Here is a 13,858-nt window from a genome sequence, read left to right as displayed (position 1 = left end):
ATTTAGTGATAATCTTTATTGAGGGATTGTCTGTGTCAGGTTGTGCCTGCCAAGCTCTTCATATGAGCTATTGTTACAGTGGGGGCTGGGGAGATAGCCTGGTGGCTAAGACCACATATTTTTTTTTTTTTAACAGAGGAACCAAGTTCAGTTCCCAGCACCCATATCGGGCGTCTTAGCACCACCTGTAGCTCCAACTCCAGGTGATCTAACACCCTCTTCTGGCCGCTGAGGACGTTTGCTCTCACATGCGCATACCCACACACAGATGCATGCCTGAATACTGAAAGAAAAAAAATCTCTAGGTGCTGAAGAGGTGGCTCAGCAGTTAAGAGCAGACACTGCTCTGGCCGAGGCCCAGCGCTCTCACTGTGAAGCTTGCAAGTACCTGTAAGCCCAGGTCTAGGGCTGACTCTCATACTCTCTTTCAGATTCCTTGGGCGTTTTATACTCAAGTACACTTATATGCACATAGCTAAAATGTTAAGAAAAAGATTAAAAAAAAAAAGTCATTACAAAAAGCCTATAAGACAGGTGTTAAGGCTGGTTGGTACCCATGGTGTAGATGGCACCAAAGTCGGAGACTGATAGAAGCATTTGCTCCAGGCAGAAACCATCAGAACCAAGATCCAGACCCAGCCGTTTTCGGCCAAGTCCTATGTTTACTTTGAACTACTCTGCGTGCCACTAACATGCAGACTGTCTCCACAAAAATATTTTCAGAACTGGCTAACATGATTCTCACTTACATTTCATAAGTAAAAGTAGCTATTTGGGTTATCTTAAGAATAAAATATTCGAGCCGGGCAGTGGTAGCCCATGCCTTTAATCCCAGCACTTGGGAGGCAGAGGCAGGCATATTTCTGAGTTCAAGGTCAGCCTGGTCTACAGAATGAGTTCCAGGACAGCCAGGGCTACACAGAGAAGCTCTGTCTCAAAAAAAACCAAAATAAATAAATAAATAAATAAATAAATAAAATAAAATAAAATATTCGGGGATTTAGCTCAGTGGTAGAGCGTTTGCCTAGCAAGCGCAAGGCCCTGGGTTTAGTTCTCAGTTCCAGAAGAAAAAAAAAAAGAATAAAATATTCAAAATATATTCTCTTTATTGACTGCACAATGCAATTTTATTATATATATATATATATATATTTTTTTTTTTTTTTTTTTTTTTTTTTTTTTTTTTTTTTTTTTTTTTTTTTTTTGAGAAAAGAAACTAGAGGAGACTGACTAGCAGAGAAAAAACATCTAAAAAGATATTGGAGGGGTTTTGTACAGGCTTGGATTTTTGGAGCCAGGTCTTTACTTTTTAAAATTTTTGCCCCAGAGATTTTTATAGGTTAACAATGTAAAGTCATGAGAATAAATCCCAGAAGCTGGCAGAAGACAAAACCATGAAGCCAGGCCAGTGAAAGAAGGGGTTCCAAGAAACCTACACATCTCCATTGCTTTTGGTGGGTTTCCATCTCTCGTCAGAAAGTGCTGGGAAGACAAGAAAAAAAATCTGTTCCTGCGCTGAGAGTAGCAGAAGTGTACATTTACGGTCTCCAGACTAGGATAGTCTGCCCAGACTGTGGTGCTGGCAGCAGGACTGAAAACCTTGCTGGCTTACCAGCAGCGTCCTCTTAAACTAAGCTCTGCCCGTAGTGGACGCTAGTAAGAGACAGCCCGGCTGAAGGAGAGACTTCCGGTTCTTTTTCTATTTCCGGTTTGAGCATCACCACGTCAACGCCTACCGACCTTTCGGAAGATGTTCGTTTTATTTTTGTACCTGCACTATGACCAGTTTACAGGAACGACCCCGGCCACTTCTAAAGAGGTCTGGATCTCAGCCTAGGGCCATGGAGTTTAGAGACAGACCTTAGCTCTGGTTGAGTAATGCTCCCTTCCTCAGGGCTCCGAGTTTAAGCTTCTAGGGCCTCTACACAAACTTCAATTTTCCGCTATTCTCCATTTCTTGATTTCTCCAGCCAAGGAATGGTAGTGTAATAGCTACTTCCAATGGCTCCTGCCTGAACGTCACCCTGTAACAGTTATTATCTAGTTCTTTTGAGTTTGGGGTGCTGGTGATTAGACCCAGAACTTCACATATGCTATACTTCAGGTCTGTGTGCCCAACCTCCTAGATAAGTCCCTTATATTCAATTGCTTTTATTCAGACATTTGCCAGGGGATACTGCTCTTTGTTAGAGACATCTGGGGGCGAAGGGGGGGGGGGTGGGACGCAAATGCCGGCAGCTTGGAGGAAGCCATTTCCCACACTTTCTGACAAAAACCACATCAGAGGTTTTCCGTGAAGCCCAAAATCCCCTAGTGCAACCTATTTAGACTATCAGCAACACGCAGCTGTCAGATGCTATAGTGAGATCTACCCTCTGAATGGCTGTGTGTGTTTCTGTGACCCCACCGATTTCTATAGCCACCATAAACAGACAAAAGGGACTCTTGATTTTGGACAAATAAGTTTTCCAAATTAGTGTACACTGTACAAAGTAAAGAGTCCCATTATGTCAGTTCATGTACATAATGTGCTTTGATTATACTCATTTGATTATATTACCCTGTCTTCCCCCCCAATCCCCGCATTTGCTTTGCCTTTCCATATCCTTAATAGCCCCTTGTTACTTTCACAAACCCCTGGTCTGGGTCCCATCCTCATGCCAGAGTACACAGGAGAGTAAACATGCTGTACCTGACTTTATGAGCCCACTTTTTCTGTTCATCTACTGATAGGCATCTAGGTGGATTCCTTAACTTGGCTGTGTAAGTAAACATGAGTCTGCAAGTGTCTCCATGGTAAGCTGTCTTTGGTACCTTCTGGTATATATTCAGAAATGGCATAGCTGGGTCACACAGTTCCATTTTTATTTTGTTTCTTTTGAGGAATCTGCATACTAATTTCCATAGTGGCTGTACTAATTTACATCCCCACTATCGGTGTACAAGGGTTCACCATCCCTACTAACATTTGCTGGGTTTTCTTATTCTAGCTATGCTGGCCGGTGTAAGATTGAATCTCAGTGATTTGCATTTCACTGATGGCTAAGGATTGGGTACATTTTCTCACCTATTTACTAGCTATTTGCATTTCTTAATTGGGAAATTGTTAAGTTCTTTGCCCACTTGTGGATTGGATTATTTATTGTTGAATTTATTTTTAAAGATTTGTTTTTATTATGTGTATATGTGTATGTTTGTATGTGTGTAAGCCACGTGAGTGCAGGTTACCATGGAGGCCAGAAGAGGGCGCTGGATCCTCTGGATCTGGAGTTACAGGCAGCCTGTGGGTGTTGGGAATCAAACAAAACTCTGGTTCTCTTCAAGGAGTAGCAAGTGCTGTTAGCCTCTGAGCCACAGTTCTAGCCCCTATGCAGAAGCTTTTTAAAACTGTCGATTCGTGGTCTCATTTCTAAAACCTTGAACTATTGCCCCTTTGTTTTTCTCTGGCTGTTTCAAAGTTTCAGTTCTTCCATGAAGGTTTCTTACCTATTTTGAGTTGGTTTTTGAACCAGGGGATAGGAGATAATAATCTAGTTTCAACTTCCCAGTTTTCCCAGTACCACTTGTGATTGAGACTTTCTTCTACAATGCATATTTTTGGCCATTCTTTATCAAGAATCCTATGACAGTTTCCATGTAGATTTCTTTTTTTATTTTGCTTTGAGACAGGGTCTCTCTATGTAGCCCTGGCTGTACTGAAACTTGCTTTGTAGACCAAGCTGGCCCACCTGCCTCTGCCTCCTGTGTGCTATGATTAAAGCCGTGCCCATCACACCAAACTCAGTGTAGATTTATTCTGAGTCTTCTGTTCCCTTGTACCACACTGTCTGTTTTTATGCTAGGAGCACACTGTTTTTGTGACGATGTCTCTGTCATCTACTTTGAAGTCAGGTATTCTGATACTTCTAGTGCCTGCATTTTTATTCCTCACTCTGGGATTCTTTTGGCCTTTTGTGTTTCCATATAAATTTTCGAGGTTCCCCCCTCCCCATTTCTCTTTAGAATTCCATTCAGATTTAGACGAAGATTCCAAAGAATTTGTAGGTCACTTTTCTAAATGGCAACTTTCTCAATAATCTGCCAAACACATGACGCCTTTCTATCTTCAAGTGCCTTTCTTCCTTTAGTGTTAGGTCTCAGAGAGTCCATATTTAGACGTCAGACTGTCCGTATGTCTAGAAATGAGCTCAAGCTGAACTACAGGAGAATTACTAGATAAAAGTCAGCATTCCTCAGGAACTTGAGAAGCAGGTTCCAATCTGCCAAAAGGAGTCATTTCCCTTACCTTTGGCAGAAGGAGCACATGAGTCCATTAACATAGACCCGTGGCTGCATACCAAAGCCCATGCTGGCCTTCAGAGTCTCTCAGTCACTATGTGCTAGACATTTCAGACTAGCACCCTAGCTCTTCTCACTTCCCCAGGCATCCATCCTCTTTATAAAGGACAAAGTGATGGGGTTCGAGTCGCGGCCGCGTCTGCAGACACCAGGCCCAAACAGCTCCACGTGTTAAGAGGTTTAATTAAGAGGGGATAGGAGGGTAGTGGTGCAGGAAGAGAGAGGAGAGAGGGGAGAGAGAGAGAAGAAAAAAGAGAGATGGAGGAAAGTACCCATATATATATATATATATATATATATATATATATATATATATATATATATGTCGTGACGTAGCAGTCCAGGTAAAGGTGGGAGCTGAACCCAATGGATTCTGGGAATATGGTGGCTGTTGCCCTGGCGACAGGTCTGTGGACCCGCCCATATCTGCTGCAGTTTCTGGATGCTAACACAAAGTCTTTCCCCTTGCCCCTCCAGTCACCCTTCTCCAGCAAATAGCCCTGGCCATTCAGCTTTGAATTCTTCCAGATGTATCTGGATAGTCTCTTTCTTTTTTCTCTGCTCTGGACTCTAAATTCTCTCTCTCTCTCTCTCTCTCTCTCTCTCTCTCTCTCTCTCTCTCTCTCTCTCTCTCTCTCTCTCTCATAAAAAAACCTTCCCCTTAACCATACCATGGAGCTATCATATCAGCAGTTTCTTTACTGTACTCTCTTCATACATACATTGGTGCTGAAATGCTAGCATAACTTAGTGCTTCATATTTTCTTTCATTTGTCTTTTTGAGACAAGGTCTCACTATGTAGCCTTTGCTACCTGGAACTCACTATGTCATGCTGGCCTTGAATCATAGAGACCCACCAGCCTCTGCCTCCCCGAGTGCTGGGATTAAAGGCTCCATCACCACCACGCCCAGCCAACTCTTCCTTTTCATCCTCCAGATCGTTAATGTCTTTGGCTAACTAAGCTTTAGTCCTAGTTGGATTTGTTCGGTTTTGAGGCTGTTATGATTGGTACTGGATTCCTGACATTTTCACAGTGAGTTGTTGATTTTGTATCTTCCTTCTTGGCAAAGGGTGTTTACTAGATCTAAGTCTTCTCGTGGAGTTTCAGGTCTGGAATGTGTAGGGTCATATCTCTTGAAAATGGGGAATTTGCCTCTTTTTTTTCTTTGTACCTTTTTATTTCTTCTTCTTGACTCAGCAGTAATTGTTTTCAAGGATGAACTGGTTTTTGTGTGAGTGTGTGTGTGTGAGAGAGGGGGTTGCAGGGAGGAAAAGAGAGAGAAATAAGAAAAAAAAAATCCTTGGGTATTTTTGTTATCTCTGCCCCTGAGATGTCCCAGGAGCACAGGAGTGACATTTTTACTCCCAAACAGAAGGAGACAAGGTATATCTGTGATGGCTGTGTATTGAGTGGGAGAGGGAAAGATTTGCACGAACACTGTATGTTTCTAGTGAACAGTGTCAGAGCAGGAGAGCATAGGCAGAAACTGGCCTCTTCTGATTGAAATGCTTTATTGCTTTCTCAGGTGTGGTCAGCTTTGTTCCAGTCTCCTTCACCTCCCAGAATGACTAGTGCTTGAAAATACAGTCCTGAATGGTTTGCTTAAGTTCACTCCCTCTTCTGAGAACAGGAAGTCAAAAGGTGAGTGACAGAGCCACCTGCTGCTCTCTCCTTTGCATAGGTCTAACAGGAGCTCCTTGGATGGGAGAAAGGTTGTAGCGTTCATTTGCACCTCTATAGAACCAAACTAGCCTTCACTCCACAGATTCACCGCTTTGGAGAAAGCTCCCCTAAGCAGCCAAGAGGTACCAAAGGTGAGAGAGAGCTTTCTTCATTTTTCCTTCCTTTTAAATCTTATCCCCAAGAGTTATTACTGAAAAAAATATAATTTTATGTTCCCAAAGAGATGAACCAGAGGAAAAGAACCTGCTGGAAGAATGTGTTTTACTTTTAAGATTTTTGGGTTTTCTTTTTGGGGGGGGTGAGGTGGGGGGGAAGGAATGGATTTTCTTCCCCTGTAAATCTGGTTTCTTTGGTGGTATTAAGACCTTGTGTTGTATTTAAAGAGTAGGTGTGGTTTGTGAGATAAGCACCAGGCTAATTCATAGACATAAAGACTCGGGAAGGCAGAATGGAGAGAAGTCTCCAGTCTTCTAACCTGTGATATTTGAGAGAAGCGCAGCTTCTGTTTTCATAACAAGAGTCTAATGATGACTAGTTTGTTGTGAAGATTAAATAGACGGTGTCCAGAAATGATCCTAGTTCACAGACTGTACTAAATAGCCTTTGCGCATAATCACGCTCACTTCATGTATTTTAAATTAGATATAGCATTTGACTGCTCTTAATTTTTGGACAATATTGAATTGCTTTATATTTATTTTTATTTTCTTTTATTACTAATTAATTAATTAATTAATTTGGGCTTCTTTGAGTCAGGGTCTTTCTATGTAGCCCAGGCTAGCCTGAAACTCACTATGTACTTAGGTTGGCCTCAAACTCAAAAGTCTGCCTGCCTCTGCCTCCTGAGTGCTAGGATTAGAGGTGTGTGCTACCATGTCCAGCTATTTAATATTTCTTTAAGGATATTTTAAAATGAAAGGTTAGCCAGAGACAGGATGTGAGTTTTGAATGGTATGGTATGTGAAGAGTCTTAATAAAGAGATTAACAAACAGAAGCAAGAAATATTGCTTCCTTTTAAAGGGGTTTGAGTCTGGAACTGATGGTAGAGTCAATTTCATGTACTTTGTTTCCAGACCTAGAAATCTAGAGCCCAGGTAAAAGAGTTCATGCTAGGTCAGCAAGGGGTGGGAAGGAGCGAAACAGATGAAGTGTGGGTACTTCCTCTAGCTAATTGTACCTTTACCTCAGGGAGCCCGTTTCCGTGCTTCCCTTTCTCCAGAGCGAAGGGTGGAACTGGTCCCTGTAGCAGCCTGGCAGCTATTTTGCAGGGCAGTTTTAAGTCTCCCTCAGCAAGCCTGGTGGATGAGTTCCTTGCCTGATTTTCACTAAGGTATTTCTGCAGAGAAGAGATCCCTTCTGCCATCTGAAGTATGGAGTTGAACTTGGCATTCCTGGGACCATGTTTAGTTAGTTTATAATCAGAGGCTCTTTGTTCTGTTCAGAGAGCCCACCCCCTCCTCTGCTGGGCCAGGCTTGATGGTCCCCACCCGTGAAGATGATTCCATGGCGGAGGCTCTGCTGGCATTATCACGCGTGGACCCTGGGCTGCTACATGCTGCTGGCCATCCTTGCCCTGAGACTGTCCCTCAGACTGAAGTGTGATTTCGATGTCACGGATCTGGACTCCAAGGAATCTCAAAGCCAGTACTGCAGGGATCTCCTGTACAAGACCCTGAAGCTGCCAGCAGAGAGTTCCATCAACTGTTCCGGGCTCATCCGAGGGGAGCAGAAAGCGGTGACCCAGGCTCTGCTGAATAACCTGGAGAAGAAGAAGAAGCGGCAGCTCTTCACAGAGGCCGTCTATCTTAGCATGACAGAGGACTGCGAGGACTTCAAGACCAAGAGGAAGTTTATACAGGTCCCGCTGAGCAAAGAAGAGGCCGACTTCCCCATTGCGTACTCCATGGTGGTTCATGAGAAGATTGAGAACTTTGAAAGGCTGCTGCGAGCCGTATACACCCCTCAGAACGTATACTGCGTCCACGTGGATCAGAAGTCTTCAGAGACCTTTAAGCAGGCTGTTAGGGCCGTTGTGTCATGCTTCCCAAATGTCTTCATAGCTAGCAAGCTGGTGTCAGTGGTCTATGCTTCCTGGTCCCGGGTGCAAGCTGACCTAAACTGCATGGAAGACTTGCTCCGGAGCCCTGTGCCTTGGAAATACCTCCTGAACACCTGTGGGACAGACTTTCCCATCAAAACCAATGCGGAGATGGTCAAGGCCCTAAAGCTCTTGAAAGGGCAGAATAGTATGGAGTCTGAGGTACCTCCTCCCCATAAAACATTCCGTTGGAAATATCACTATGAGGTGGCAGACACATTGCACAGAACCAGTAAGAGGAAGACCCCGCCACCTAACAACATAACTATGTTCACTGGGAATGCCTACATGGTGGCTTCTCGAGACTTTATTGAACATGTGTTAACTAACTCAAAAGCCCGACAGCTGATCGAATGGGTAAAAGACACCTATAGTCCTGATGAACACCTGTGGGCCACCCTCCAGCGCGCCTCCTGGATGCCTGGATCAGATCCCTTGCACCAAAAATTTGACCTATCAGACATGAGAGCCATTGCAAGACTAACCAAGTGGCAGGACCATGAGGGAGACATTGAGAATGGGGCGCCTTATACGTCTTGCTCAGGAATCCACCAGCGGGCTGTCTGTGTTTATGGGTCGGGGGACCTGCACTGGATACTTCAGAACCATCACCTCTTGGCCAACAAGTTTGACCCAAAGGTGGATGATAATGTTCTTCAGTGTTTAGAAGAATATTTACGTCACAAAGCCGTCTATGGGACTGAACTATGAGACACACTACAAGATGATTGTTACCTGTGTGGCAGGAAAATGCCAGAACCTACTGGGGTAGTGTGGGGTGGGCAGCTGGGGCTCTAGACTCTATGTGTCCCTAGTGGACAGTGGGTAAGTAGACCTCTGCCACTTGTGAGCTGTCACTGGTGAGTGTGGCTACTCTCCAGTTCCCTCCCCAACAGGCTTTCTTTGGCACCCTCAAAGAGCTAGAAAAAGAAATTCTGTTATTTGGGAAAATAAAGGGAAAGGACATGTGGCCAGGATCTCTGGATTTTGGCTGAAGGCTTCCAGTCAGGTTCTCTACAGAGACTTTGTTTCAAATATCCCTGGAGGTTGGTCTTGGGGAGGGGAACTTTAGTGGCAAGAGCCCCCCTCTTTTGTATTGTTAATTTAAAATAAAAAGCTTCCAAACCAAAGCCCTACCCCTACAGTGTTGTCGATGAATCCAGAAATAATCCACACATGTAACACGTGCGAGACATTACTCGGATGTTGAGGACAGTTGGTGTCTAGTGGCTGGTAAGAAAGTCTCCATAGCAAGCTGAGAAGATAGCACACTGAACTACAGAGCTAATTCTCTGTTACGGCAAGCCCGCCTAGTTTTGCTGTCATTGGTAGATTCTGAATTTTCCATAAGGGAAGAACAGAGTGATTTAACTAGCTTGCTGATTATGTGCTTAGGAGAAACTGAGCTTCGTGGCCAAAGCTTAGCATCCTGTACCGAGCAGCCCATTTCACTGGAGCTCACTTTGGTTCGGGGTAGAGGCTGCACTGTTAATCATTAGGTTGAAAGGAAACTGTTTTTTGCTAACCCAAGATGCCTGAGAATTCTGTGTTTAAAGCTCTCAAATCAAAGCTTCTTTATTTCATTATGTGAATATCAGGCTCACTATTTGCCACTTAGTAGATTGTGCGTTTCCCTATGGGGACACAGTAATGTGTGTAAACACATGTGCACACATGCTAAACTATGTAAATTTACAGGCACACATTGCCCAGTGAAATCACTTCCTCTCTGAAGACCCAGAGCTAATTTTTGGCCAGTATGCATTCTATTCTGTAAGGAGCAAGGGGCACTAAAGACAAAGGGGCAGAACCTTTGACTAGGGCTTAGCTGACTTTCTGTGTCTATGTCCCTGAAAAGGGGTTTATGTACAAATTAACTTGTGTAATTTGAATGAGGCTCCCATCAATATGTTAGAATGTTAACAGGTTTCTTCATTTCAATTCTTGATCCAGTTAAAGTTTTCTCTCTACAGTCAACTTTTATCGTAGCCTTGTCCCTTTAAAAGTTAGGGTATGATGGGAATGTCTTTTCTTTTTGGTTTCGAGGCAGGGTTTCCCCATATAGCTCTGGCTGTCCTGGAACTCTGTAGACCAGGCTGGCTTCGAACTCAGAGATCCACCTGCCTTTGCCTCCCCAGTGCTGGGATTAAAGGGATGAACCACCATGCCAAGTGGAATTTCTATTCCAAGTGAGCAACTTCCTTTTTTAAAAAAGATTGGCTTCTGTGGGTAATGGGCATCATCACCACAAACTTACCCAACACTGCAAATTGAGTCCTTGCCCGCAGCCTTACCTCAGAGGTGACTATGCCATGAAATCTGTTGCCAGCAGCTGTGACTATTCCTGGCCCTTCCCTCAGGAGGAAAGAAGAAGGGCTGCTGGCCTGTGGGATGTGTGTAGAAATACCTCCCTGAAGACACATATCCTGAGAAAAGAAGCCAGATTCTTCATGGTCAAGTTTCCCCCAAAGCTTTCGTAATAAACTGAGCTGTAGCTTTCCATAGAAATACATTCAAGCTATCAGGCTGGGGCCCTGTTACGTTTTGGGAATTTTCCCAAGCATTAAAATGATTTTCTAGAAAATATGTCGGGTGGATGAAAGTAGTTTGTTCAATAGCATGAGGTCATCAAATCAGAAGGATCGCACTTTGGTGGGAGCAGCCTGACTGCTCTGTCAGCCATAACTGTTTATTGGCACAAAAGCCTTGGCCTCCATGGGAATGTACTAGCCCAGCTGAAATCAATAGCTGCCTCGATGGGGAAGTACTGGCCCAGCTAAGAACAAAAGACTATTAACCTTACTGTCAGGTTAAGGTTGTCAACAGCCCACCTAGTACCAGCATAGGTAAGAACAAATAGTTCATTAGTCTTACTGATAAGTATCTAACCACCCACTTGGTTATGAAAGCCCACCTCAGATTTTGCGGTTAGACCTTTAATAATTCATTCTGCTATGAGATCAGACATCTATGGGTCCTGTAGACAAGTGCTTACCTCCCAGCCCAGTTAGGGACAAAATAGTCATGCACAGTTAAGGGCAAGATAGTCATGCAGCATATAGACAGGTACCTAGCAACCTGAACTTTTTACCTAGCCAGTTTCCTGATCCTGAGATCGTCTGGACTCCCCGAAGACAAAGCAACCCTGTCCCCTCCCTCTTCCCCCATTCCTGCTTGTAAGAGTATATAACCTGAGTGAGACAAATTAAAAATTGCAGCTTGATCAGACTCCTTGACTTGCTGTCATTGTTGCTTTGCGCCCCCCTGTCTCGCTTTCTCTTCCAGGAGACCCCCATAGTCTCTGTTCGACTGCCCCGAGGGACGGGCCAGCACTTCACCTGGTTTATTTAGTGTACATTCAAGGTCACTTGGGTAAGCCAGCACATCTGTTGATCTTAACTTTTTGGGTCTTCTCTGTTTCGGTAACCCTTCTCTGGAGAGGAAAAGCCCCAGAAATAAAGCAAGCTGTTACACTTGTACCACCTTCCAAGGCTTAAGTTTCCTCTTCATTTTGATGTATGGTCGTCACTGGGCTGTATTTTAATAACTTTTTGCTGCTCATTCTATCTGTTTGTGGTTTAGTGAATGCTTACTAAGAGAAGAAAAAGCAGTTGTTAACTTTGGGGCATTCAGATGGAGAGGTCGGATACACTGTTTAAAAATGGAGAGACTAATATCTTGGCTGCCTTAAAATGTCTTCACTGAGCAAACCAAAGGGCTATCCTTATGTATCTCACCAAACCAAAGGGCTATCCTTATGTATCTCTCTCACTTGGAACTTATTGCCAAGGTAGAATAAGTTATGATTCTCCATCAATCTTGACGTACTGACAACTAATGAAACAATTCATTCCACACATGTGAACCGAGTTCTTGGTGCTTACCACACATTGTGGTTAATTTTTTATTACATTTATTCATTTGTGCATGGAGGGAGGTGTGGCAGGACACACACGTGTGATGGCTTGGGTGCGGTAGTCAGGGGACTGTTTTGGGGAGCAGTTGCTCTCCTTCCACCATGTTCATTACAGGATTGAACTCAGGTTAAGAGGCCTTGTGGCAAGACCTGATCAGCCACCTTGCTGACCCCACATATTGTTATTGATGCTGGGAATACAATAGTCATCAAAATGTGAAAATTCCTACACTCACATTACTCATTATTAAAAGTGCCAAATGCTAAAGAGAAATTGAAGGGGGTGATGGAGACCTTGGGAGACTAGGGTGTGAGGATGTTTTACATTTTCTAAGGTAGTTAAGGTGACTCTCAGTAAAAAAAATACCACTTTCTAGTACAGGTCTGAAGGAGGCCAGGGAACAATCCATGGAGATTAATGAAAGAAGAACATTCTAGGCCAAGAGGAGAGACTTGCAAAGCCTTTCAGCAGGAGTGCACGTGCCAAATTTCAGAACATCACGGAAGCTAGTTTGCATGGAATGGGGTGGAAGACCAGTTGGATACCTCCTAAAGAAAAGGGAACTATCAGTTTAGCAATTGGCCAGTCCCATCAATTTGGTCTCTGGTGAGTGTCTTCCTGACTGCGTCAGAGGTTCAGTGAGGGACTGTGGATACTAGGTGGGGCTGTGGGCATGCCTGTGGGAGTTGATTCGGTTAACTGATGTGAGAAGACACAATCTAATCTAGTGTCAGTGGCACCATTCCTTGAGCCATACAAGAGTGGAGGTACTTCTAGACTTCTAGAACTCAGGAGGCAGGGGACCTCTGAGTTTGAGGCCAGTCTGGACTACATGGCAAGTTTCAGGCCAGCTGGGGCACACTGAGAAAGGAAAAAGGAAAGGAGAAAGAAAAAGAAAGAAAAAGAGTGAAGAAATTAAGTGCTAAGCAAGCAAGCATTCATGCTTTCTGTTCTTCCTTGTGGATTTAATGTCAGTAGCTGCCTGGAGTTCCTGCCTTGACTGGACCCTAGTGATGGACTGTAACCTAGAATTGAAGGTCAAATAAACCCTTCCTCCTTTTAACTGCCCCCCCCCCCATTTTAATAGTCAGGGTGTTTTATCATAGTATCAGAAATGAGACGAGGACAGGGCAGATGCAAATGTGGCCATCGGAAGGAAAAATGTGGTGGCGACCTTGATAAAGATCAGTGTTTGTGGTGTGAGGAGGCAAGAACCTGACTGAAGGTGATTTGAAGAAAATGGGGGAGCAAAAGGGGATTCAGAGAGTGTAGATAAATTACTTGAGGAGTTTTGTTTTAAGCCAAGGAGGAGGGTGATCCTCCATTAAGTGAAGTTGTCTTGAACTTTAGAAAAGTGATCATGTGTTTTTGTGTTGATGGGGAAGAGCCAATCAGAGCAAAAATGTGGGAATCCTGGAGAGGTTTGTCAGAGTGCCAGGGGTTCGAGGAAGAAAGGGATGGCTAGTGAGCAGGATGAAAGCTTTACCCACACTGGAGTCATGGGCAAGACCCCCAGTAGGACTGGAGGCAAAGTGGGTAGACTCAGCCATGGGTGGATGGGCAGGCACAGTAGCATTAGTGGAATAGATCCCCGCCTCTTTGTGTGTTTTTATGTGTGGGCTCACTATGCATGTGAAGAGCAGAGCACTGGAGGTCTTTCTCAGTTATTTCCCACCTTCCTCTTCTTAGACAGAGTATCTCACTGAACATGGAGCTTGCCAATTTTGCTAGTCTTGGCCAGCAATCCCCAGGGAATCCTTCTGTTTCTGCTTCCTTAGTGCTGGTGCATGGGTGCATGCCACGGCATCTGGCTTTTTT

General features: G+C 44.1%; 1 protein-coding gene across 2 annotated transcripts; it reads left to right on the top strand.

The window, feature by feature from the left end:
* The first annotated feature begins 1,693 nt into the window (after positions 1-1,693).
* Gcnt3 (glucosaminyl (N-acetyl) transferase 3, mucin type) lies at positions 1,694-9,253 on the top strand. Of its 2 annotated transcripts, XM_031344244.1 has the most exons (4): positions 1,694-1,819; positions 5,867-5,982; positions 6,107-6,155; positions 7,468-9,253. In XM_031344244.1, the coding sequence occupies exon 4, from the start codon at positions 7,521-7,523 to the stop codon at positions 8,832-8,834; it is 1,314 nt and encodes a 437-aa protein (XP_031200104.1). In that variant the 5' UTR covers positions 1,694-1,819; positions 5,867-5,982; positions 6,107-6,155; positions 7,468-7,520; the 3' UTR covers positions 8,835-9,253. The 2 variants fall into 2 exon arrangements, with proteins under 2 accessions (XP_031200104.1, XP_031200103.1); XM_031344243.1 differs by lacking the exon at positions 6,107-6,155.
* Positions 9,254-13,858: the final 4,605 nt, after the last annotated feature.

Source organism: Mastomys coucha, unplaced genomic scaffold (genome assembly GCF_008632895.1).
Source record: "Mastomys coucha isolate ucsf_1 unplaced genomic scaffold, UCSF_Mcou_1 pScaffold23, whole genome shotgun sequence".
Classification (NCBI taxonomy): Eukaryota; Metazoa; Chordata; class Mammalia; order Rodentia; family Muridae; genus Mastomys; species Mastomys coucha.
This window is presented reverse-complemented; position numbering and strand designations above follow the sequence as displayed.